The sequence below is a fragment of the Schistocerca gregaria genome, chromosome 1 (assembly GCF_023897955.1).
Source record: "Schistocerca gregaria isolate iqSchGreg1 chromosome 1, iqSchGreg1.2, whole genome shotgun sequence".
NCBI lineage: Eukaryota > Metazoa > Arthropoda > Insecta > Orthoptera > Acrididae > Schistocerca > Schistocerca gregaria.
In genome coordinates, this window is record NC_064920.1 from 447,553,615 (window position 1) to 447,577,956 (window position 24,342).

A 24,342-nucleotide genomic window follows, 5' to 3' on the forward strand; every position below is an offset into this window, starting at 1 on the left:
GATGAATATCTTTCAGTAAATACATCATTTTAAGAAAAAAATAAATGGCGCTAAATAATAAAGATAGAAAGCCAAAAATAGGTCAGAATGCGCAAATGTATGTCAAAATCAACTGTTATAAGTTTAACTTGACAAGAACAAAATTTTCGTCAAAATCGGGTTTTTAAGAAAAATTGAAGGCGCTAAATATTGGACTTAGAACTACGAAGCTTCAGTTTGATATAAAAACAGTAACTGTGTGACCCCATTAAGCTAACTCTAATAGCTTTCGAGTAATTTATTGTAAACTCAATTTGGAACAGAAACGTCCTTATTTGTAGTAGATTAAGTATTATTTATATTAATGATAGAACGTTTTGATTACAGTACCTGACGAAACCCATTAAATAATATAGCTCTAACAAGTTTCAACACTTTGATGTAAATAACAATAAATACAAGATCTGTTCAGCTGTGTGGGAATTTATAAGGGAGAAAACTGCTGAGGTCATCGGTCCCTAGACATACACACTAATTAAACTACCTTAAAGTAACTTCTACTAAGAACATCACACACACCCATGCCCGAGGGAGGACTCGAACCTCCGGCAGGAGGGGCCGCGCAGTTCGTGTCATGGCGCCTCTAACCGCGCGGCTGATAAAAAGTCTCTTAATGTTGTAGTTCAGGGGTCATGTTCCACTGTCAGTTCCATTCTAAAAATTCTAGACGTCAAAGTTTAAATGTAGGCAAGCTAAATCTTTTTCTGTGATTACAGCCAACTTCATCTACATCTACATGACTACTCTGCAATTCACATTTAAGTGCTTGGCAGAGGGTTCATCGAACCACAATCATACTATCTCTCTACTATTCCACTCCCGAACAGCGAGCGGGAAAAACGAACACCTAAACCTTTCTGTTCGAGCTCTGATTTCCCTTATTTTATTTTGATGATCATTCCTACCTATGTAGGTTGGGCTCAACAAAATATTTTCGCATTCGGAAGAGAAAGTTGGTGACTGAAATTTCGTAAAAAGGTCTCGCCGCGACGAAAAACGTCTTTGCTGTAATGACTTCCATCCCAACTCGTGTATCATATCTGCCACACTCTCTCCTCTATAACGCGATAATACAAAACGAGCTGCCCTTCTTTGCACCCTCTCGATGTCCTCCGTCAATCCCACCTGGTAAGGATCCCACACCGCGCAGCAATATTCTAACAGAGGACGAACGAGTGTAGTATAAGCTGTCTCTTTAGTGGACTTGTTGCATCTTCTAAGTGTCCTGCCAATGAAACGCAACCTTTGGCTCGCCTTCCCGACAATATTATCTATGTGGTCCTTCCAACTGTAGTTGTTCGTTATTTTAACACCCAGGTACTTAGTTGAATTGACAGCCTTGAGAATTGATTCTATTCATACAAAAATTACGAAGATTCTAAAGTAAAACACAAGAGCGTTATAAAATATTATGTAACCAGGATGTAGAGCGGATGCAAATGTTTCCTTCGGCCGTCCGCTGGGCCCGTATATAAATACGGCCTGAGAGGTAACGACTGGACTTTATTTCGCACCCAGCTATCAATCGTTGAGCGTCAGTCAAACTACGACTTACGCACTGCCTCGGTGACGTCGCGGCCAGACTGCAATTGAACGCATGTTTTTGATACAAATAGCACGTGAACTCGCGAGAACTGTACACCGTCCTGGATAGTGTAGATTTCGCGGTAGTAACTGTTTGCATGCAGCCCGTATACCAAAACCGCGTGACAAATGGTGACATTATTTTCCACTCTTTTGGCGAGCGATTAACTTAAATTATTAGAATTCAGGACGAAAGACCAGTTGTTGGGAACTTACCGCAGAGGTCGCCTCTGAACTGCTCACTGTGGTTTTTAGGAGAGAGACATTATTAATATTGGTATTATTATTGTTATGGGTTCAAATGGCTGTCAGCACTATGGGACTTAACATCTGAGGTCATCAGTCCCCTAGACTTAGAACTACTTAAACCTGACTAACCTAAGGACAGCACACACGTCCATGCCCGAGGCAGGATTCGAACTTTCGACCGTAGCAGCAGCGCAATTCCGGACTAAAGCGCCTAGAACCGCTCGGCCACAACGCCGGCATTATTGTTATCAGGAATATTACTTTGTTGTGCATGTGAAATTTTCTTAAATATGATTGAATCATCTAGGATTCAAAACTTTTATTTACAAAAATAATTCCTGATCCCGCTGAATGAACATAGTGTACAAACATTCCTTTCAGCGAACAAATAAAAGAATGTGGACTTAAAGACTGGAAACTGTTGTCAGTTCGTTCTCCATCGCTTTCTGGCTGACGAAAAAAATTGTTTCAGTAGCTCGTAGAAGACCGCGAATAATATTTCTTATTTCTTGTTATTAACCCGCCGCTCCACAAGACTTCCAAAACTTCGTTGTTCGTTGTGCTGCCTACTGCAACAGTCACTTCTGCTGTCATCAAAGAAACGGTTGTGCGACTGAGGTCACCCGCGTGCCAACGGCCTTTAATGTCCACAGATCGTGCAATTCGCGGAATCTGTGTTTGTGTGTGAAATGCTCGTCGCAGGAAGCGTGTCACGCAGGCAAGTAGGTGGCTTCCCGCTCCGGAGGAATTCCGCTAACCGCGAGGGTCAGGTCTGCGCGGCTGTTCCGGTGGGTCCATGACGTCACCGGGCGGACGCGGCGCCCATCTCTTATACGCGGCTCGGGAAGGCGAAGTTGGCAGACGCTTACCGGCTGCGGCATGGCCAGCACATTCGCGTGTCTGCTTCTGCTGCTGGCGGCCGGCCGCGAGGCTCACAGCTTCCCGCAACCCTCTCTGAACCTGCTGGGCGGAGGAGGCGGACTCTTCGGAGGTAAGTTTCGCATTAGCCTGCTTCATTCTGTGCTTAAACTCTATCATTTGTCAACTGTTCTCCTCCCTTTGTTTCTGTTGGCTGTGTGCTGGTGTAAGACGACAAATTTCCTCTCACTTTTTCAATTGTCTCTAGACTGTCTTATATCCAACATAATGTCATCTGTTCTCCTCCCATTGTTTCTGTTGGCTGTGTGCTAGTGTAAGACGACAAATTTCCTCTCACTTTTTCAGTTGTCTCTAGACTGTCTTATATCCAACATAATTGTTTATTTGTTTGCATTATCTTCGCCTGCAGAGTGATATTACTTACTTACACGTAAAATAGATCTGAATAATAGGCTTGGAATGTATCCTGGGAAATATATTGCACACGAATGTATTTACCTTTCATTTGACAGTTGTGAGTCTACATTAACGTTAGATTACCTGTGGTAACATACAGATTTGTGTAAACAGGTAAATCCCTAACACCTAAACACTGCCTAATAATTGACAGAAACGCTAGAGCGTTCTGCTGCAGTCTTACTATGTAAACAAGTTGTTCAGTGCCAAGTATTTATGATACCGTTAGAAGTTCGACAGAAGGACTATTGCATTAAGAGCTGTTTCGAACACCTAGCGTTAGTGGCAGCGAGATTATATTAGTTCGAACCCCATTTGGTAATAGGACTTTTTTCTGATTGTTATTGCGGTTCCTCTGTTGATGATGAATTGTGCGGGAAAAGTGCAGCACTTTAGTCCTCATTCCTCATTAATGTGTAGATCTCCGCAGGTCTGGCGAGGTGTAAACGTCAGTTGATGCCAAGGCCACCTTACCTGCAAAAGGACAGCGCCGTGGCTAGTAATGCACCATGGAGTTTAATTCACACTCTTCGGTTTGGATAGCGTTTCATATTATTTACCGTTCACGCATTAATGTCATCGAAACGTACCATCCATAGAAGGTCTCAGTTTGAAAAACTAGTTAACTACACCATTTATCTGTGACTTTTATATGAGCCGGCCGCGGTGGCCGAGCGGTTCTAGGCGCTTCAGTGCGGAACCGCGCGACTGCTAATGTCGCAGGTTCGAATCCTGCCTCGGGCATGGATGTGAGTGACGTCCTTAGGTTAGTTAGGTTTAAGTAGTTCTAAGTTCTAGGGGACTGATGACCTCAGATGTTGAGTCCCATAGTGTTCAGACCCATTTGAACCATTTGAACTTTTATATGGAATCCAGCTGTGTTAGGTAGTTAGTGGGACCACGTTATTTCTGTGAAACATTGCGTTCATAGTCAAGAACATTCTGTTTTAATGATAAAATTAAAATCAGTTTCCGGAATAAGTCTAGTAAAAATACTACCACATATAAACACTGGGCATATTACTCTTCGGTGGTCTAAAAATCAAACTCTGCTTTTGTTTACAGTATAGAGCCACAGTATATCCAGCGCTATCTTACAAAAGTAGAACTTCATTACTTTCTGTCTATAAAAACTTCCAGGTGAACTAGCTCTACACACTGAGAAACTATACACCTCAGTCTCAAAACTGCTTCATCGGGTACTATTTCCTGCTTATATTTCAGTTTCTCGGAAACTCAGAATCAAAATTACGATGAGTGACACATAAAATTTTATGTGCTTCTGTTAGAAGACCACATAAACTATCACTACAGTATATCACTTATCATGTTTCTCTTGTGGCTATACCGCTGTCTTCTACAGAAAAATTTATTCCTCTTACTCCACATTCTTTCTGTTGAAGTCATGAAAATTTTGTGACATGCAAGCTACAAGCAATAGTAACTTCATTTGTATAACGCGAAGCTGAAAAAGGAGACTTTAAAGGAAAAGATAGTTTGTTCAAAAAGTTAGCAGAACTACTGAGAAAACGCTTATCCCTTCAAAATAGTTTTGGTTGTGACATTGTTAATTGAAGTACCTGAAATCCCGTCATTTTTGTTCCTCGTGACATCACAAGGATTTCTAATACTATATCTCAAATGTATTTCAGAATTATGCAAAAGTAAAGACTTCTGTAAATGGGGTAATAATGGCAGGTCCCAGAAATTAGCTATTACAGAAAATACGCCAATGAGAACAATTTGGAAAAAATTATAACTTTTAAAATATTACACTACGTCAACAGAAAATAACATAGTATTTAAACAAAACTCTATTAAAAATAATGTACTGCATTAACGCGTAAAAATACCGAAATACTGAAAGTTAACATTAGCGTGCTGTACACAGTATGAGTATATACCATACTTAAAAACTTCTAAATAATAATGTATTTGCGCTAAAACGTTTTAGCCACATCATGACAGCAAAATATTTAGCCATATGAGAATTGAATCCTGAAGAAATCGGCGCTCCCACTGAAATAGAAATACACGTCGATAACGATCTCTTTTTTTTTCTTCATCTTTTTGATTTGGCGCCACCCGCAACGATTTCTCTTTATCACAAAGTTGCATCTAGGCCCTAGACCTTGATTATTTATTGCATTATTTCAGTCTCTGTCTTGGGCTAAAGTTTTTGCCCGATGGATGTCATTTAGTAGTGGCTTCACACTTTTCCTTTCACACTGATCCTTCTTCCAGCAGCACATTTCCACACATTCCTTTATTCGCCAGTTTTTGGAATACCTTCTCGTTTATCTTACTAGCCCACTTAAGTTTCAGCAGCCTTTTGTAACAGCACATCATAAAGGATTTATTCCCTTCTTTTCCGATTTTTCCACAGTCCATGATAGAGAACTATAATACTTAGTTTCATGATAAAACTTAAAGCCACCCACCGAAAGCTAAAAACCTGCAAAAACTACAATATACATACTTATTATTCTCACCGTATTATTTCGTTACGCCCATTCTTCAAAAGTAACAAACTGGTCCACTAATGTTTAGAAGAGTGATCCTTAACCTGAACATTGATGTGAAGAATGTGTTCCTTTTGTAAGCACTCTTCTTTTGGATGTATTGTGTCGTTTCCTTCCTCCGATACGTCACCCCGTTCACCTAACAAAAAATGTGAGTACATACTACTCCAAGTACACCCTATGTTCAAAAGTATACTGACACCCCCCAAAACATACGTTTTTCATATTAGGTGCATTGTGTTGCCACCTACTGCCTGGTACTCCATATCAGCGACCTCAGTAGTCTAAAGATATCGTGAGAGAGCAGAATGGGGCGCTCAGTGGTTAGGTGATTGGGTGTCACTTGTGTCATACGTCTGTCCGCGAGATTTCCACACTGCAAGTCATTCCTAGGTCCACTGTTTCCAATGTGATAGTAAAGTGGAAACGTGAAGGGACACGTGCAGCACAAAAGCGTACAGGTCGATCTCGTCTGTTGACTGACAGAGACCGCCGACTGTTGAAGAGGGTCGTAATGTGTAATAGGCAGACATCTATTCAGACCATCACACAGGAGTTACGCACTGCTTCAGGATCCACTGTGAGTTCTATGACAGTTAGGCGGGAGGTGAGAAAACTTGGATTTCATGGCCGAGCGGCTGCTCATAAGCCACACATCACGCCGATAAATGCCAAACGACGCGTCGCTTGGTGTAAGGAACGTGAGCACTGGACGATCGAATAGTGAAAAAACGTCGTGTGGAGTGACTAATCACGGTACACAATGTGGCGGTCCGATGGCAGGGTGTGGGTATGGCGAATGCCCGGCGAACGACATCTGCCAGCGTGTGTAGTGCCAACAGTAAAATTCGGAGGCGGTAGTGTTATGGTGTGGTCGTGTTTTTCATGGAACGGGCTGTACCCCTTGTTGGTCTGCGTGGCACCATCACAGCACAGGCCTACATTGATGTTTTAAGCAACTTCTTGCTTCCCGTTGTTGAAGACCAATTCGGGGATGACGATTGCATCTTTCAAAACGATCGAGCGCATGATCAAAATGCACGGAATGGTTACACGACAATAGCATCTTTGTAATGGACTGGCATGCACAAACTCCTGACATGAATCCTATAGAATACCTTTGGGATGTTTTGGAACGCCGACTTCATACCAGGCCTCAACGACCGACATCAGTACCTCTCTTCAGTGCAGCACTCCGTGCACAATGGCCTGTCAGTATGTAAGAAACCTTCCAGCAGTTGATTGAACGTGTGCTTGCAAGAGTGGCAGCTGTCATCAAGGCTAAGGGTCGACCAACACCATATTGAATTCCAGCATTACCGATGGAGGGCGCCATGAACTTGTAAGTAATTTTCAGCCAGGTGTCCGGATACTTTTGATCACATAGTGTATGATTCCAACTAAAACACTGTAGGTGTCTTCCAAGCAAACAGAGGTGTTCCAGGGTCGAAGTTCAACTATCCTTTGGAGAAGATCATACGAATAGCTCTCAAACGTAGTATTACTATCTGGCTGTTTTCAAAATAGGCACCAAGGCAAAGCGTTGCCTATAAGCCGAAGAAAAGGGAATACAGCAGTGTTAACGATCGTAAACATTCGCAAGAGATCAAGTGTGTCATGTTATTCTTTACTGCGGTTTCTTGAACGTGAATGTACTTCAGGTAAGAGAAAGAAACCAGGGAGAGAAGGTAGATTGTATCACATATCTAGCGAGTCAAAGTTTTTACTGTGTTACACACACTAACAAATACATATCAACATTAGGCGTTCATATTTTTATTTGCTCCCAGAAAGAAATAAAAAAAATATCTGCAACTTCCATAAATTTATTCATTTATTTATTTCTAGTCAAAGCAAACGCAGGACCTCAAAACCACTCATAAATTTTACCGGTTTGTAACTGCTTTAGCCTATTCCCAAATCGCTGGGATTTGGAAAATCCTACCAACATTCTATCAGTCCCTCCAGATGATGAGTGTCTGAACGTCATGGCTTCCGAATCCACTTACCATCCCCAACAACAATTCTTTACCAGGTCATCTCATTTCTCCACCTTCTTGTCCCCTCTGAACACTTCCGTATATCTCATACTTCCCCGAAACTAGACACCAAAAACGTATTTCCTCCCCTCCCCCATAATCCCAAATCCTGGTGTACTGCCACGCATACCAATACACCAAACTCACTCTATACTCTTTATATTCACTCTCAGCCCACTTTTAGCTTATTACAACTCCCTCTTAACGAAATCTGCCCTGATATTTATCCCTCCTGTCAGATTCAGACCAATCTTCCCTATGCCTTTTCGACTTCAGGGCTTTCCCCTTTCCTTATCCTTCCCTTTTCTTTCGTTCTCTTGATCCTGACCTGGTTCCCATACTAGCTATGTTTCCCCAAGCCCTATGTTTTCCTACCAGACATCTTCCCTCATTCTACCTATCCCAAGAACGAAACCTTCACGAGCCTAGTAGCGCCATAAACACATTAATTACCCCAATGGAACAATGCTTCCCTCTTCTTCTTACTTCTCCTAAATGCAAGTCTCTCTCATCAAGTGGTAGTGAAGTGTTACATAGTGGAGCGTTCGTTTCTACTTTCTCGCAGTTCATTGTTTTTAAATACTGTACAACGTCTTCTTGAGTGTAATTTTTAAATATTATCAATGAAATGTGTCCTTCCATTATCTTAAGCTCCTTTCATGTATCTGAAACCATCTGTGCATGTTTCATTCTTTTAAAAGTTATTACCATTTTTGTATATTTACGACTCTTTTGTCTGGGGAGGGGAGTACTATTAACCACTGGGGCGAAGAAGTGATACACCAATAAAGGACAGAATGGAATGTGGGCTGAACATCAAACAGCTCACCCTAACAACTCGCTTAGAAAATGAAAAGTAACGCATACAAGTCCAGCGCAAGATAATTGCATTGTAGTTCAGAGTCTTGTCAGTGAACTAAAAGGTACAATATTTTAACACTTCAGGTGGCAACGATTTTAACATATACCTTTTTGAGCTGCCAACAACAGTTTGATAGAAATTCGACCTCGAAGAAATATGTACTTACTTTTATTTCTACTAAACACGATCGCTAAATAGGTTTTTTATCGTTTCGGTTTCTGTCACACACTGGTCATCTTCAGAAGCTCTAAGTATTACAAGGGCATCTTCCGGGTTAGCCCACTAGCTTCATACTTACATCAGCTTCCTAAAACAAAAAAAGAGTCCAAAGAAATCGCCTTTGTATGTCAGAAACTTTTTGATAGCTATTAAGTAGGAAAAACTTACATTTTGCTTAAACATTCGTCGGTTTCTGAATGCCAACCTTGCAGGTTTAGCGACTGCGATGTCATTGGTTCGCTTCTCGCAAGTATCAAATTCTTTTATTTTCATTTATATTCTAGATCTACTGTTAAATGGAAATGTGAATTAACATGTAGAATAAATTAAAATCTGATACAGATAAATGTTAAAGGCTAAATGAAAAAAATATCTACACATTAATGCTGGTCAGTCTCCTGCTAAAAATACTTATTTTGTTTTCTATTGAATGTTTCGCTTTTTTGTACCAAATTTTAATCCATCTGGAATAATGGCATTTTCAAGCAATTAATAATCAAAAATTAGAGGATATCATTCTTATTAAAATATAATTCACTATTTTTAATTAGGAATCCTGTTTCTTAAGATCGGTTTTTGAAATAAAAGTAATACATTTACTGCTGTCGAGAATCGAATCTGTGACGTCTTCATCACAAGGCTAGTACGTACGCAATTTTTTAACTAAATATTTTACTTTAGCGAAGTATAAAAAAATATAATCCTTTCAACTACCAATGAATCTTTTTGAAACTAAAGACGTTCGAAAATTTTCTAATCTATAAAGGTGCTTTTTTCCCAGTTCGTTTCAAGATTTCTTATTGGTTTGGTAAATTGATGTCCGGACACTGACGTTCAAATTCTGTAAATAGGAACAAAATGGAAGACTGCAGAACCGTCCTCGTGGTCTTTGTTAGGCGGCCTTAAGATTTCTGAAGTCAATCAATTTATGCTCAAAATCGGTCACGATGAAATGCATGATGTGGGATTATATCTAGAAGAAATAAAAAGAATTCTATAATTAATACGAGAAACTTTTCTTCAATAGGCGAGATGCCTTTTTTCTAAAACGTGGAATTATTAATGATATTTCCATGGACATAAGATTCTCTATTTTGCTTTGTTACACGTTCGTACTTGTGTGTAACACATTCTTCCAAACAATACATTTACCTTACGAGTGCATCCGTAAACTTTTTTTTTTTTTGCCCTGTATTGAAAAGCACGAGATACTACATCCTAATCACGTAAGGAAAAAACAATTACCATGATCTGAGAAATTAAGCTAACCTTACGAAGCAAGGATGGAAGAAGCGGATTTATTGTCTCACCGATAACGAGGTCGTTAGAGACGAAGTACAAGTCCTGAATGAAGAAGACAGAGACGGAGGTCGGCTGAGTATTTTGAAAAAGAGACCATTCCGGCGTTATACTCCATCTATTTAGGGAAACCACCAAAAACTGAAATGTGGATGCCCGGACATGGATCTTAATCCCGCCACCCCATTCTGTAAGTCATTCCTTAAGCTCTGCGTCACCTTGCTCTGTATAAATAAGGAAAAGATAAGATAAAATGTAATGTGGCAGGATCAAATAATTAGTCGAACACGTACAGAAGGAAAAAAATCCTGAAAGGTGATTGATACATACTAATATTAATGACCATATACCCTCAGTTAACCGAGCTGACTGCCGACGCTGAGACTGTTTCAGATGGCTCTGTACCCGTATCTAAGAATTTGTCACGTCGCTTGCATCATATTCCAAGAGTATATCGGTTTCTTTTTTTTTTTATTAGAGTCGTAACCATACGATCCACGTCTAGTGACGCAGAAGTTAAGGCAGTGGACTCCTGCTCACAAGAAATAGGGCACAAACTTGCGAAAAAGAATTAGTGACTTGGCGGACAATTTGAATAGTAACCTGTTACTTTTTACTGGTGATGCACTTATCTGCCATGATGTTACCAGAAAAAAGCAGCACAAATATTTGATGAAATCTTTATATGATTCCAAAGCGCTACAAAGACTGACAACATGTTCGAAACGTTCAGAAATGTAAAATTGTGCAGCTCAAGAAACACATCAACGTACAATCCTACGACTTCAGTATCAGTGAGTCAGCTCATACAGATACGATGGTGTAGCAGTTCACGAAAATTTGAAATGGAATGATCACATCGACGTTAGTAGATGGCAGACGTCTCGACAACGTTAGGAAACTGAAAAGTGAGGTCAGTAAACAAGAACAGTGCTGATTCACATTCGTGAAAGCTTTCACAAAATGTTACTAAAATGAGTGGGACCCATACCAAATACGGTTAATACGTGATATCGAAGCTGTGCAAAAAATGGCCGCACAAATGGTACTAAGTAAAGTTCTCATCGATGAAAACTGACAAAATATGAAAGATATCCGCACAGAAATGCTGAAGAAAACCGACGAAGAAACTGACAGAAAGAAAGAAGAAGACGAAAAGAATCGTTATTATGACTGGTTGTCATGCAGTGGACCTGGGTTCAATTCCCGGTACTGCCAGGGATTTTTCCTTGTTCGAAGGACTGGAACAGGACTCATGATGCCAATTGAGAAGCTATTTGAATGAGAAGTAGCGGCTCCAAGGTCTGCAAAACCGACAACAGCTGGGAGAGCGTTGTGCTGATGCCATGCCCTTCCACATGACGGCATTGCCTAAGGATGACACGACGTTTGGTCCGTCCCGATTGTACCGCGCTTCATACGTGAATGGAAGTGGCTGGCTTCAAATGGCTCTGAGCACTATGGGACTTAACATCTGGCGTCATCAGTCCCCTAGAACTTAGAATTACTTAAACCTAGCTAACCTAAGGACATCACACACATCCATGCCCGAAGCAGGACTCGAACTTGAAACAGTAGCGGTCGCGCGGTTCGAGACTGATGCGCCTAGAACCGCTCGGCCGCTGTGGTTGGCCATGGAAGTTGAAGAAGCCACGGTACAATGCGAAGTACTCTCTGTCATGCATTTCATAGGGACTTGCAGAGTATGAGTGCAAGTCCATTGTGTTAAGTGCTTCGTGGTTTCCCCTCAATTCCTTCGCACGAACTCCAGGACGATTTCTCCTGACAATGGCAACTTTTTCCTTCAGTCATTCATGAAGTGAGCCAGCGTTCCGTCTCGGCTGCCCTATTTGATAGCACACTCTGAACAAAAATACAAGACATCATCAACAACATCATCATCATCATAATTACCATCGTCAGCCATCCGCTATAGGGTGAAGGCCTCTTCTTGAGTTTTCCACGGATTGTCGTTGTCAGCGATCCGCACAAGCGCTGTTCTTACGAGTAACGTAATAATTACAACCTCTTGTAATCCGTCAAACAACTTCCTCGTTCTATAGAACATATATCCTGCTGTCTAGAGGTACCGTCATTTTCTTTTTATTTTCATTCCAGTCGTCATTACGTCATTTCCGAAGCCCTGTTCCTTGATCCACTGGTCTATTTCCTGTCCTTCCTAGTAATTCCCAACACGCTTGTCTTTATTGGTCCCTGGGGAACAGTCAGTTTTTGAATGTTTTCCGCATTAAAAGACAATGTTGCACTGTCATAAATCGAAACTGGCAATACACACTGAACTCTCTTTTTCCGACAAGTGAAATACTTATTTTAAAACGCTGTTTATTTTATCAGTAATATTGTTTGCCATTATATTCGTGTTACTGTCTTTTCTTTTTCATCCAATCGTCTAATCAAATTGCCTTAAAAAATCTTATCGACCAGTCCTGTGGCTTCGTTATTAATTTTACTATTCCCTTTAGACGTGTTGCATATACATTACTTTAGTCTTATCATAGTTAATTTTCAGACCTGCTTTCAAACTTTATTAGTTCCTGCCATTTGCTGTTGACGTTTGTGTATAGCCACATGTAAGGCAAGTCTGGTCGTTTCCTAATTAGAATCATTTTTTCTTTTTTTCATACGATATCAATCTTCGAATGCTTGTATAATTTTCTTTTGTTGTTACTTTCTTTATCGAAGGCCATCTTAGCTAATGTAATGTGATGTCTACCTGAAGTAAATAACTGTTTCGTTTACTGAGTAATGTCATTGTTTTCAATAGCTTGTCCTGTTAAACTTTCACCGTATTTTCTGATATTCCTTCGATAATTTCTTGGAATATAGTTATTTAATTCGAAATGTATTGTTGTGTTCATATTAATTTTCGCCTTCTTTTTCACTTAACTTGCTCAGTTTTACATCTTCGTTTATACAGGGTGTTTGCGAAAGAGCGTGCAAAAATTTAACAGGACATAAAGGATGATCCACTGAACAATTTGAGGTAGGGAACCTGGGTCGGAGATGCCAGCTAAGAAGATAATAGGAATAAAATTAAATTACTGTGTACTTTTTAATTTATATTAGTTGCTTTTAACTGCATATACCATCATTGACACAATGAACGTACCATTTGTACTGTATCTTACAAATGTGCTGAAACTGACGGCTGTCAGCCTCAATGCAAGCGTGACATCGGCGAGCAAGATTCTGACGCACCCTGATAAATATCCCTGATGTGTTTCGAATCGCATCACAGGCACACTCCCCTGCCAATCTAGCAACCAGGAAATACAACACTGAGATGTTTGCGAACATCCACACCGAAGTGAGACGGTGGACCGTCATGTTGTATCCACATGTTGCCACGAACAGCCAAGGGGACAATGTAAATACGATACAAAAGAGACACCTTATGGACAAATAAGTAAAAAAATCTGCATCATGACTTCCGAGTAATCAGACTCGTCTCCCTTGTTTCCTTGCAGAATGTACACGTAAATAATCAGCACAGTATGAGTAAACTTGTACTCATGTTAGTTGTAAATAAGCTGGAAAACAGTAATGCTGGACAAAGCTGTAGACACGTTTACTTCAATATCTCCTTAACCTAGCTTCTTCGACCCCACGTTCCCCACCTCAAATTGTTCAGTGGAGCATTCTCTAGGTCCTGTTACATTTTTGCACACTCTTACGGAAACACCCTGTATTACCGTCCTCATAATGACAACCTATTTCGCTGTTTGCCTTTTGTGTATGCTTAGAGGCTTCATTTCGTAAAATGTTGAACTTGTAGCGTAATGTACATTGGTACACCATCCTGTTCTTAAAAAAATTCTCATAATCTACAATTCTGACTTGCTTCCTCATGTTCCTGTTCCTTTCAGTATTTGCATCTATTTTTACTGTACATAATATGAAGTAATGATCACTTACAATGATAAAGTGGTTTAGGACATACACACAGGGTCATTTCTGCTTGATGAAATACAGTGTCTTTTGTAGTTGCATTTAGTGCTTGAGAAATCCATTTCTTATTACTCTGGGAGAAAATGTTACGAACAAAAATATTGTTGTTTTCGGGAGGTTCGCTTCTGTTAGTTTAGAATCGATTCTTCTAACTTTGCTTTTGTGCCAAGAAACTTAATTTATTTATTGACCTACTCTCACATTAAAATTTTCTCATCTATCTTTTAAGTGGGATTACCTGTCATTTATCTGTTTCTATAGTCTCCGAAGAGCTCTCTTGCCCCATCAGAATGTGAAGTAGTTGGTGTATGGTCTTGAATGATTTCCATAGTACATTTTTATTTTTAAAACAACTCATGCTTCCCAATATTTATAATAAAGGTTCTAATTTTCTTAGTTATAATAAAATCTACACCTGGATTTCTTCCTTACACTGTTCCTCTGCAGTAAAATTCATGTCCTAATTCTAATTGCTTTAAATCATCGCTGTTTCGCCATTCTTATGATAACCTCACCACACTCCATTCGCTATTTTTCAGTTCCCCTTACAACTACATTAGCCATCATCGGACCCTTGGATTCTACATTTTTTGACACCTCATGTAAAGCAGTAGAGGCAAGTGAGTTACTATGAAAAGGCTTTGTCGAGAAATTACCTGGGCGTAACTGTGTCCTAAAGCAATTTCCGAGATTTCTTCACTCCTAATATTCCTTCAACGGGTCGGAAAGCCGACGTCCAAGAACTCGGGTGTAGCAGCAAGGTCTACGCGAGTCCTGCCAGGGCTGGCACAATGTAAACTCTGGCCCATGTGATTCTAAGACTTAGAGCATTAGATCAGCATAACTAGTACGCGTACTGACTACATACTAGCATGTACCCCATATCTGTACTGCTATTTAGCAGTCTTCCGTATCACATGCATCCCGTCGTGAACAAGGCAAAGAGTATGTAGCATACTGTCAGCCAAGTAACAGCAATTTTCGGGATGGTTAGCATAAGCTTATATCTAGTCTCCTAAAGATCTAAGCGCGATATTGTATAGACTTCGTTTACAGCTATAGCATATACAAAACTGAGCAGACTATTTATTTTCGTGAAAAAGAAACACGCCCAATGGAAAGAACTTGGACCACACCGTTGTCTAAATTCTTTCAAGAAAATAATATCATGAATTATTATGAAAACATTGTACAAGTGTAGTTAAGTCCTTACACTTCCGATTAAGGCGTTTCCATCACTTCAACAGTAATTTCCCACCATTTTCAATTAGTGCTAGTTTCTTAATTTTCAAATAACTAAAATATTTCCACAAATACTTGCCTGCTTAGTTAGCAAGACATCAAAAACCACATAGCGTCTGAAATATATGAACTTATGAACTGTCCCTACGAGTTACCAAGCTAATGCAAAAATAATGGTAACACCACATTCGTTAATGTCAGATTCGCTATTTATTTTAAGTCAACAATGATAAGTATTACGTTATTAAATAGTCGTCGTCATACGAACACAACCACGGAAATCAACATACAGTCTTCAACATTCATCCCGAAATATTATTGACAGACACATGTAGCAGAATGATGCTAGGGAGAGAACCACAGCAGAATAATGCCATTGGCTTCAATGTCAAGTGGTACTCTGAGTCTGTTTACTGTTCATACCCAGACAAGCCGCTTTGCAGCTACACGCCACTTACGATGCTAACAAGGCAAAAAATATACTTAGCATTTTCAATTTGTGCGAAACAAAGTATTAAGCGTTAGGCTACAAATTAACACACAGTAAAAGAGTTATCAGCACTTAATGCTAAAAAGTAATAGAAACCTTCTGTGTATGCATGTGTGTGTGTGTGTGTGTGTGTGTGTGTGTGTGTGTGTGTGTGTGTACATGTAAACTGTTTCCAGAATGAGATTTTCACTCTGCAGCGGAGTGTGCGCTGATATGAAACTTCCTGGCAGATTAAAATTGTGTGCCTGACCGTGACACGAACTCGGGACCTTTGCCTTTCGCAGGCAAGTGCTCTACCAGTTTCAATCTGCCAGGAAGTTTCATAACAGCCTACAACGGCAGAGTGGGCAGTCCATAGAGGAAATCAAATAATAATTACAACCGAAGGCGGAAAACGTTGCCATCTCGGACAAACTACGCGAATCAGAAAAGCGATGTCAAGTATTTATTGAGCAGTTTAATTATGGGAAAAGGTGTTTCGTATACTGCAAGATTCATGATTTTTTTTTTGAACTTCCATGTCGGATACTAAAATCTCTTGGAAACATTCTGTAAACACTAAACTAGTACTTTTGTGGTAACAATTTTAAATTTTTTATGTAGGTGAACGAATTTTTGGAAATAGGTTCCATAGCTACATGGTCTTATTTTATCTGTTTATAATTCGTTCTTTACTACTAATTCCGGGATGGTAGAAATGAAGGACAGAAAGAAAAACAAAACAAAACAAATTTCAAAACATCGGTAAAATGTATTGTGAAGTTATAAGTCTAATAGTAAGAAATATTAATGATTATAGAAACACTGGACACGCTTCATTTGTTGTAGATAATATAGAGCATCCTTGAAAGTCGCATCAAATTTTTTGCCTTATCTATTTTATTTCTTACTCTTAGATAAATCATGTCACAAAAGATTTGGCCTATTGTTTCAAAACACTTTTTTTTCAAGCTTTTTTCAGAACGCTTGATCTTATTGAGAATTCGTTTGGTTTCCTAGTGTCCACTGATCTCGAAATGTCCGAATTTAGAAATTCATTCGAAAGAAACCTTTTTGGCTGTTAACTATCACACCAATTTTACTTTTTAACGCAACGTAGAGAGGCCTCGAAGAAATTAACTTTTTGACACTTCGTCTATAAGCTAGTAGCAGCCATTCGTGTAATATTTCAATTTTCCCGCAGGTCACTAAGATTTTCTAAACTACTCTGAGTACTTTCAAGCATTTATATATACTTTTGCTAAACTAGACCTCACTGTGGTCAATAACGCATTACCACACCCAGAAGAATTTCGCGTTAACTGACTCTGGCCGCGGAAGCCTGCATATGTGTATAATTTTTCTTGTTTCTGTTGCAGGTCGGTCCCACGGAGGAGGCCTATTGTCAGGAATACTCAACTCTACCGTGAACAAGGTTCTGAAGCCTCTGAACGTGCTCGGCAATGGTGGGTCGAGTTCCTCCAGCAACGGTTTTGGCGCTGGCGCCACGCTGCCATTCGGCATGTCGGTCGGGTTTACAGGGCCCACATCCAACGCCAACGCTGGAGGACACGGCATTCCTGTTGGGCAAGGAGGCGCGGGTGAAGTTCCATTTGGTGGAGACAGCCACAGTACCAGCGGTGATCAAGGGGGGACCGACTCCAACCATGGAGGAGATTTTGACCAGCAAGGAGGCTACTCTGTAGTTGCGAACGGTGGCAGTATCTCCTCATCCAGCCAGGCCGAGAGTGGAAGTGTTGCAGGGAGCGGTGCCCACGGCGCCAGCAGGCCACCTGCTACCGACGCAGGAATTCCGGAAATCATCCGACCATCAGGAGGTAGCGGACAGTCTGGTACAGGTAGCTCCAGCCTGGCCAACAGCGGAAGTGCTGCAAATAGTGGCACAGTCGGAGGTAACAGACCAAGTCCTGTGGACACTGGCATTCAGGAAGTCTTTGGACCAGCACCAGGAAGCTCCAGCCAGGCCAATAGTGAGAGTGCTGCTAGTAGCGGTACTGCTGGAGGACATGCTCCTAGCCCTATCGATGAAGGCATTCTCGACGTTTTTGGGCCTGGCCCAGGAACTGGAGGGCAGTTTGGTGGCAGTAGTGCTAGCCAGAGCAATAGTGAGACTGCCGCTAACAGCGGTACTGTTGGAGACCACTCTCCTAGTCCTGTCGACGAAGGAATTCACGAAGTTCTTGGACCTGGAGCTGGAAGTGGAGGACAGTTTGCTAGCGGTGGTTCCAGCCAAGCCAACAGTGAGAGCACCGCCGATACTGGCACTCATGGAGTCAGTACGCCTAATCCGGTCGACATTGGCATCCAAGAAGTGTTCGGGAATGGAGGAGCAGGAAGTGGTGCAGAAGGTTCTGAGGCAAAGAGATCCACCCCCGACTATGCCCACAACGGAAGCGCTGCAGCTGCGACACCAGATCCTGTTGACGTAGCCATTCAGGAAGTCTTCGGCGCTGCACCTTCAGGAAAAAGTGCTTCTACAGCATCTGACAAACCACCTGTTTTCACTTAGAGTAGCTTTGGCTCCGCAACAAAATCACTGTTTTCAGCCTCCATTTGGGTCGGAAGATCACTATGTTAGTTTCCAGCAAACCATTGCTGTCCTGCAACAACGAAGCAGTTTCTCCTGGGCATTGCAATTAAGGCAGCTCCTACCGACGTTGCACGTAACGAATCAATAATGAAGGACCAGTGGCAGCCAAAAATTACCTTGTGTTGAGTAAAATGTTCTAAAGTATGTTCAGACTGTAAACTGTCCATACAATGCATTGGAAATATCACGCATAATCTCCCGTTGCTAATTCGAAAGAGTATTGAGATCACTTTTGAGTCTCATATTACATAGTTGTCTTATCTATGGTAACTAGATCGTGTTATTCCTTAAGGGTTGACTTCATGTGTCGAAGAAAAGTTGTTATGTTTTCCCTTTGTCAAATTGAATTAACATGTATTTACAAACACACAAACTCCATCCCTTATAAGACCATAGTTCTACTTTCCATAATTTCCTACAAGAATGTAATGAAGTCAGTAAAACAATTCAGTTAACAAAGACGTTAGAACATTTATATGCAACATATGGCTGTTCCCGACCTTGAAGCAGCAATAGAGCTCTTTAATCGTGTTTAGTGCCATAAGATGGTTTACAACAGCCAAATACTCCAAGATGTATTTTCATCTTACAACAGCCAAATAATCCAAGATGTATTTTCATCTTTAAGAACATGCAACATAGCGTGTACTGAGTAAATGTCAATATTTTGCAATAAAACGTCATAAAATAAACACAGACCTTGAAGTCATTGTATTTCCTTACTTTCACAATATGCATTTATTTTCCGCCATGCTGTTTCAAAACTTAACTTGAAGGTCAAGGAAACGTGCATCACAACACTGCTTGCGTAACAGCGGGCGGTGCCGTCAAGTTGGCGCAATTACGCGACCGTGCACTCGCCTCTCCACTCTCGATCGTTTATTTCATCTAGCGAGTTAGCCGCAGGCTAGATGCTGCCAAGGAGCGTGCACGTCGTCTTCCGCTTCAGGATTACGGCTACTTTTCGCAAGAAGAATACAACACTCACTGAGGTGGGATTTGCAGCGATGTATGTTCAACCAGCGATCGGTAAATGCGATGACTGATTTATCTGCAGCAAACGTGGTACTTGTTCCGTAGAAACACAGCTTATTTTCTCCGAAACAATGGCTTTACAAGGGTAATCTTTTCTAACAAACCGTGTTCATAACACAATGGAGGGTTTCACGACCTTCATTGACTTCAAAAACTTCCGAGTCGACAGATCGTGGTCCGTGCATAAAATTATTCAAGAACGTTTCGTCCCCATCTTCGGGAGCGATCTTCAAAAATAAATCGGTAATGCTTGAAATTTCGATGTAGCTGCCGATTTATCTCTGAAGATGTCACGCGTAGATGGGTATAAAATGTTGCTGCACGCCTATTACGGTCTCCGAGGCCAGAAGTGTTGACCGAAGGCCGTATAGATTTGTCGTACGCGTCGGGCGAGGCTGCGTATGAGTTCAAAGTTCACATTTACGATGCTTTTTTAAGTATTTCTTAAAGACAAGGAAAAGAAAATAATCGACAGTGGCATCATCCAGTGAATGAAGAAGGTTACGAGGCAAATTACCGTCCTTATATGACAGGCGGTGCTGCACGGATATGGCAGTACGGCGCCGTCACTACTCTCCATCCGACGCCAGAGTACAGTTTGTATGTACTGTGACCACATGCGTCTGGCATTCTGAAGGAGGCGGTCCTAGATATCGTTGGTGGGCGCATTCAGCGTAATGGCTTCTGGTCACGATATCGGCAGGACGAAAGTACCCGTGACTTCTCGAACACTAACGTTTTAGATGCGCTCCCGCGGCTTTACCTTTTCGATTCTGTGTCGTACTTGAGTAACCACAAATTGTCGCCCGGAACGGTCTGTAGAAGCAACGCGGTATCACTACACACCATGTCGGTAAGTCTCCAAAAATTCTTTCGTTGTATTTTGCTGCTGTTTAGAAGTCACCTCGTAAGGCATCAACCGTAATTACATTTAACGCTTGACCAACTTGTCATCGTGTGTCTTCCTGTTCTTTGCACGTCTTTCATGCTGTCCTGACCGTCTCGGAAAAGATTTAGAGAGGCATATACACTCTTTTCAGATAAAAGTACTATTTTCATACACCTGGCGCAGCTTCTCGTGACACACATTTTCATTTCCCCAAGCCTAAAGAACTGATTCACGTTCGTGGATTGCTCCATTTCGTCCGTAATAACATCTGAGTTCTATAATGCGTACACAGCGACTGTGCAGGGACTGGGTAAAAATACGGAAACACGAAAAATACAACACAATACCATTAGCATTCAAAACACCTTCCATTCGTCTCATAATGGATAAGTATAGGTCCTCTGCCGTTTTCGAGCAAAGCAGTCCCAACATTAGGTAACTGCGATGGAGGTGGATAGCGATTACGCAGCCTTCTCTCCAAAGCATGCCACAAAATCTCAACAATATTGGGATCTGGTGATCACGGTGGGCAAGAGAGATGCGACAGTTCATAGTGGTGCTTACAAAGCAAGTCCTGGGCGATGCCAGTTGTGTCAACAAGAGCCCTATCGTCCTGGAACACAGCATCACCAAGTGTGATATGAGACTCACCCGACCATCCACAGCCCACGTTTTTAAGCATGGACAACGAGTTTTCCTGTAACGAGCATTTGCGTTACACGTGGGTGGTTTTACGAATCCAGATCGCCCTGCAAGCCCCTGCTTATGGAGAGCTCCCTTCGTGTGATTCTGGTACTGAGAGAGTTCGCGAGTACGACATTCAGTTCTGCAGTGACTTTTGCAACTGTCGTCCTCTTATTTTTCGTAACAATCTTCTTCAGTCATCGCCTGTCACGATAACTCAACACACATCACCGTCCGCGTTGTAAGTTAGCGGATGACGTTTTCCCGCTTTCCCTGTACGTGGTATAAATCTTCGGCAGTGCCTCTTGAAACACTTCGGCTCCCATCGGCTACGGAAGCACCCACTATTCGAGAATCTACAGATTTCCCACGTTCGAATTCACTTATCTTCGGCACAATGCACTCACACCTACACCGAATGCGGTTCTGAACACGATTCACACTTGCAACGCATTGAGGAAATTGTTTAGGCGTCGTTTGTGCTCAAATACAACAGCGTAATCCGAATTTATGTGTATGTGAATTCCTAAGTGACCAAACTGCTGAGGTCATCGGTCCCTAGAATTACACACCCTTTAAACTAACTTATTCCAAGAACAATACACACACACACACACACACACACACACACACACACACACATACTCATGCCCGAGGGAGAACTCGAACCTCCGGCAGGAGGGGCAGCGTAATCCGTGGCATGGCGCCTCACAACACGCGTCCACTTCGAGCGGCTGAATTTATGTAGAGGCATAAAGTGCTCGCAGTGTTTCCGCATTTGTCCAATCCCTGTACGTCTGCGCAATTACCCGGCTTCGCGAACGATGGCTGACTGACCTTGGGACGGAAGTATCAAGTACACCGCAACTCTGCAGTTCATTCACTTCATTTCTTGATCACAGCTATGTATTTACTAACACATTTTAATAGTCGATTTTACATCACAATAAATCCTACCCCATCATAGACATGATGACCCGCAGTTAAGAAGCAATTCGAAATTTAAGTAAACAATAACCCACTGGATGCCAGTGTGCGCCTACCTTAAGTGTCTCATTTCCTAATTCCCTCAGCATCACCTGATTTAATTAGACTACATTCCATTATACTCGCTTTGTTTTTGTAGATGTTCATCTTATATCCTTTTTTTCAAGACACTGTCCATTCCATTCAACTGCTCTTCCAGGTGCATTGCTATCTCTGTCAGAATTACAATGTCATCGGCGAACCTCAAAGTTTTTATTTCTTCTCCATGGATTTTAATTCCTTCTCCGAATTTTTCTTTTGTTTCCTTTACTGCTTGCTCATTATAAAAATTTAATAACATGGGGGAAATGCTACAACCCTGTCTCACTCCCTTCCCAACCACTGCTTCCCTTTCATGCCCCTCGACTCTTATAATTGCCATCTGGTTTCTATGCAAATTGTAAATAGCCTTTCGCTCCCTGTGTTTTACCTCTGCCACCTTGAGAATTTGAAACAGAGTATTCCAGTCAACATTGTCAAAAGCTTTCATCTAAGTCTACAAACGCTAGAAACGTAGGTTTGACTTACCTTAATCTATTTTCTAAGATAAGTAGTAGGGTCAATATTGCTTCGCATGTTCCAACATTTCTACGGAATTCAATTTGATCTTCCCCAAGGTCGGATTGCACCAGTTTTTCCATTCGTCTCTAAAGAATTGGTGTCAGCATTTTTCAGCCATGACTTGTGAAACTGATAGTACGGTAATTTTCACACTTGTTAACATCTGCTTTCTTTGGGATTGGAATTATTATATTCTTCTTGAATTCTGAGGGTATTTTGCCTGTCTCACACCTCTTGCTCACCAGATGGAAGAGTTTTATCAGGGCTACCTCTCCCAAGGCTATCAGTATTTCTAATGGAAAGTTGTCTACTCCGAGGGCCATGTTTCGACTTATATCTTTCAGTGCTGTGTCAAATTCTTCTCGCAGTAACGTATCTCGCAATTCATCTTCACTTAGGTCCTTATCCATTTTCATAATACTGCCCTCAAGTACATCGCCTTTGTATGGACTCTCTGTATACTCCTTCCACCTTTCTGGTTTCCCTTCTTTGCTAAGAACTGGTTTTCCAACTGGACTCTTGATGTTCATACAAGTAGTTCTCTTTTCTCCAAGGATCTCTTCAATCTTCCTGTAGACATTATCTACCTTAACCCTAATGACACATAATATAATCTTAGGTGAAGATTTCAATTTACCAGATTAGTCTGGGACACTCAGATGTTTAGGACAGGTGGTAGGGACAGAGCATTAAGTGACATTATACTGAGTGCACTCTCCGAAAATTACCTCGAGCAATTAAACAGAGAACCGTCTCGTGGAGATAACATCTTGGACCTACTGATAACAAACAGACCCGAATTTTTCGACTCTGTAAGTGCAGAACAGGGACTCAGTGATCATAAGTCCGTTGCAGCATCCCTGAAAATGGAAGTTAAAAGGAATATAAATAACCGGAGGAAGGTTTATCTGTTTAGCAAGAGTAATAGAAGGCAGATTTCAGACTACCTAACAGATCAAAACGAAAATTTCTATTCCGACACTGACAATGTTGAGTGTTTATGGAAAAAGTTTAAGGCAATTGTAAAATGCGTTTTAGACAGATACGTGCCGAGTAAAACTGTGAGGGACGGGAAAAACCCACGGTGGTTCAACAACAAAGTTAGGAAACTACTGCGAAAGCAAAGAGAGCTTCACTGCAAGTTTAAACGCAGCCAAAACCTCTCAGACAAACAGAACCTAAACGATGTCAAAGTTAGCGTAAGATGGGCTATGGGTGAAGCGTTCAGTGAATTCAAAAGTAAAATTCTATGTACCGACTTGACAGAAAATCCTAGGAAGTTCTGGTCTTACGTTAAATCAGTAAGTGGCTCGAAACAGCATATCCAGACACTCCGGGATGATGATGGCATTGAAACAGAGGATGACAAGCGTAAAGCTGAAATACTAATACCTTTTTCAAAGCTGTTTCACAGAGGAAGACCGCACTGCAGTTCCTTCTCTAAATCCTGGCACAAACGAAAAAAATGGCTGACATCGAAATAAGTGTTCAAGGAATAGAAAAGCAACTGGAATCACTCAACAGGGGAAAGTCCACTGGACCTGACAGGATAACAATTCGATTCTACACAGAGTACTCGAAAGAACTTGCCCCTCTTCTAACAGCCGTGTACCGCAAGTCTCTAGAGGAACGGAAGGTTCCAAATTATTGGAAAAGAGCACAGGTAGTCGCAGTCTTCAAGAACGGTCGTCGAGCAGATGCGCAAAAC

The 24,342-nt window shown here is 41.3% G+C and overlaps 1 protein-coding gene across 1 annotated transcript; it reads left to right on the top strand.

Moving 5' to 3' along the window:
* Positions 1-2,707: 2,707 nt before the first annotated feature.
* Positions 2,708-19,138, top strand: LOC126352010 (fibroin heavy chain-like). The gene is made up of 2 exons (XM_050002651.1): positions 2,708-2,863; positions 17,208-19,138. Exons 1-2 carry the CDS (start codon positions 2,752-2,754, stop codon positions 18,356-18,358), a joined length of 1,263 nt encoding a protein of 420 aa, XP_049858608.1. The 5' UTR covers positions 2,708-2,751; the 3' UTR covers positions 18,359-19,138.
* Positions 19,139-24,342: the final 5,204 nt, after the last annotated feature.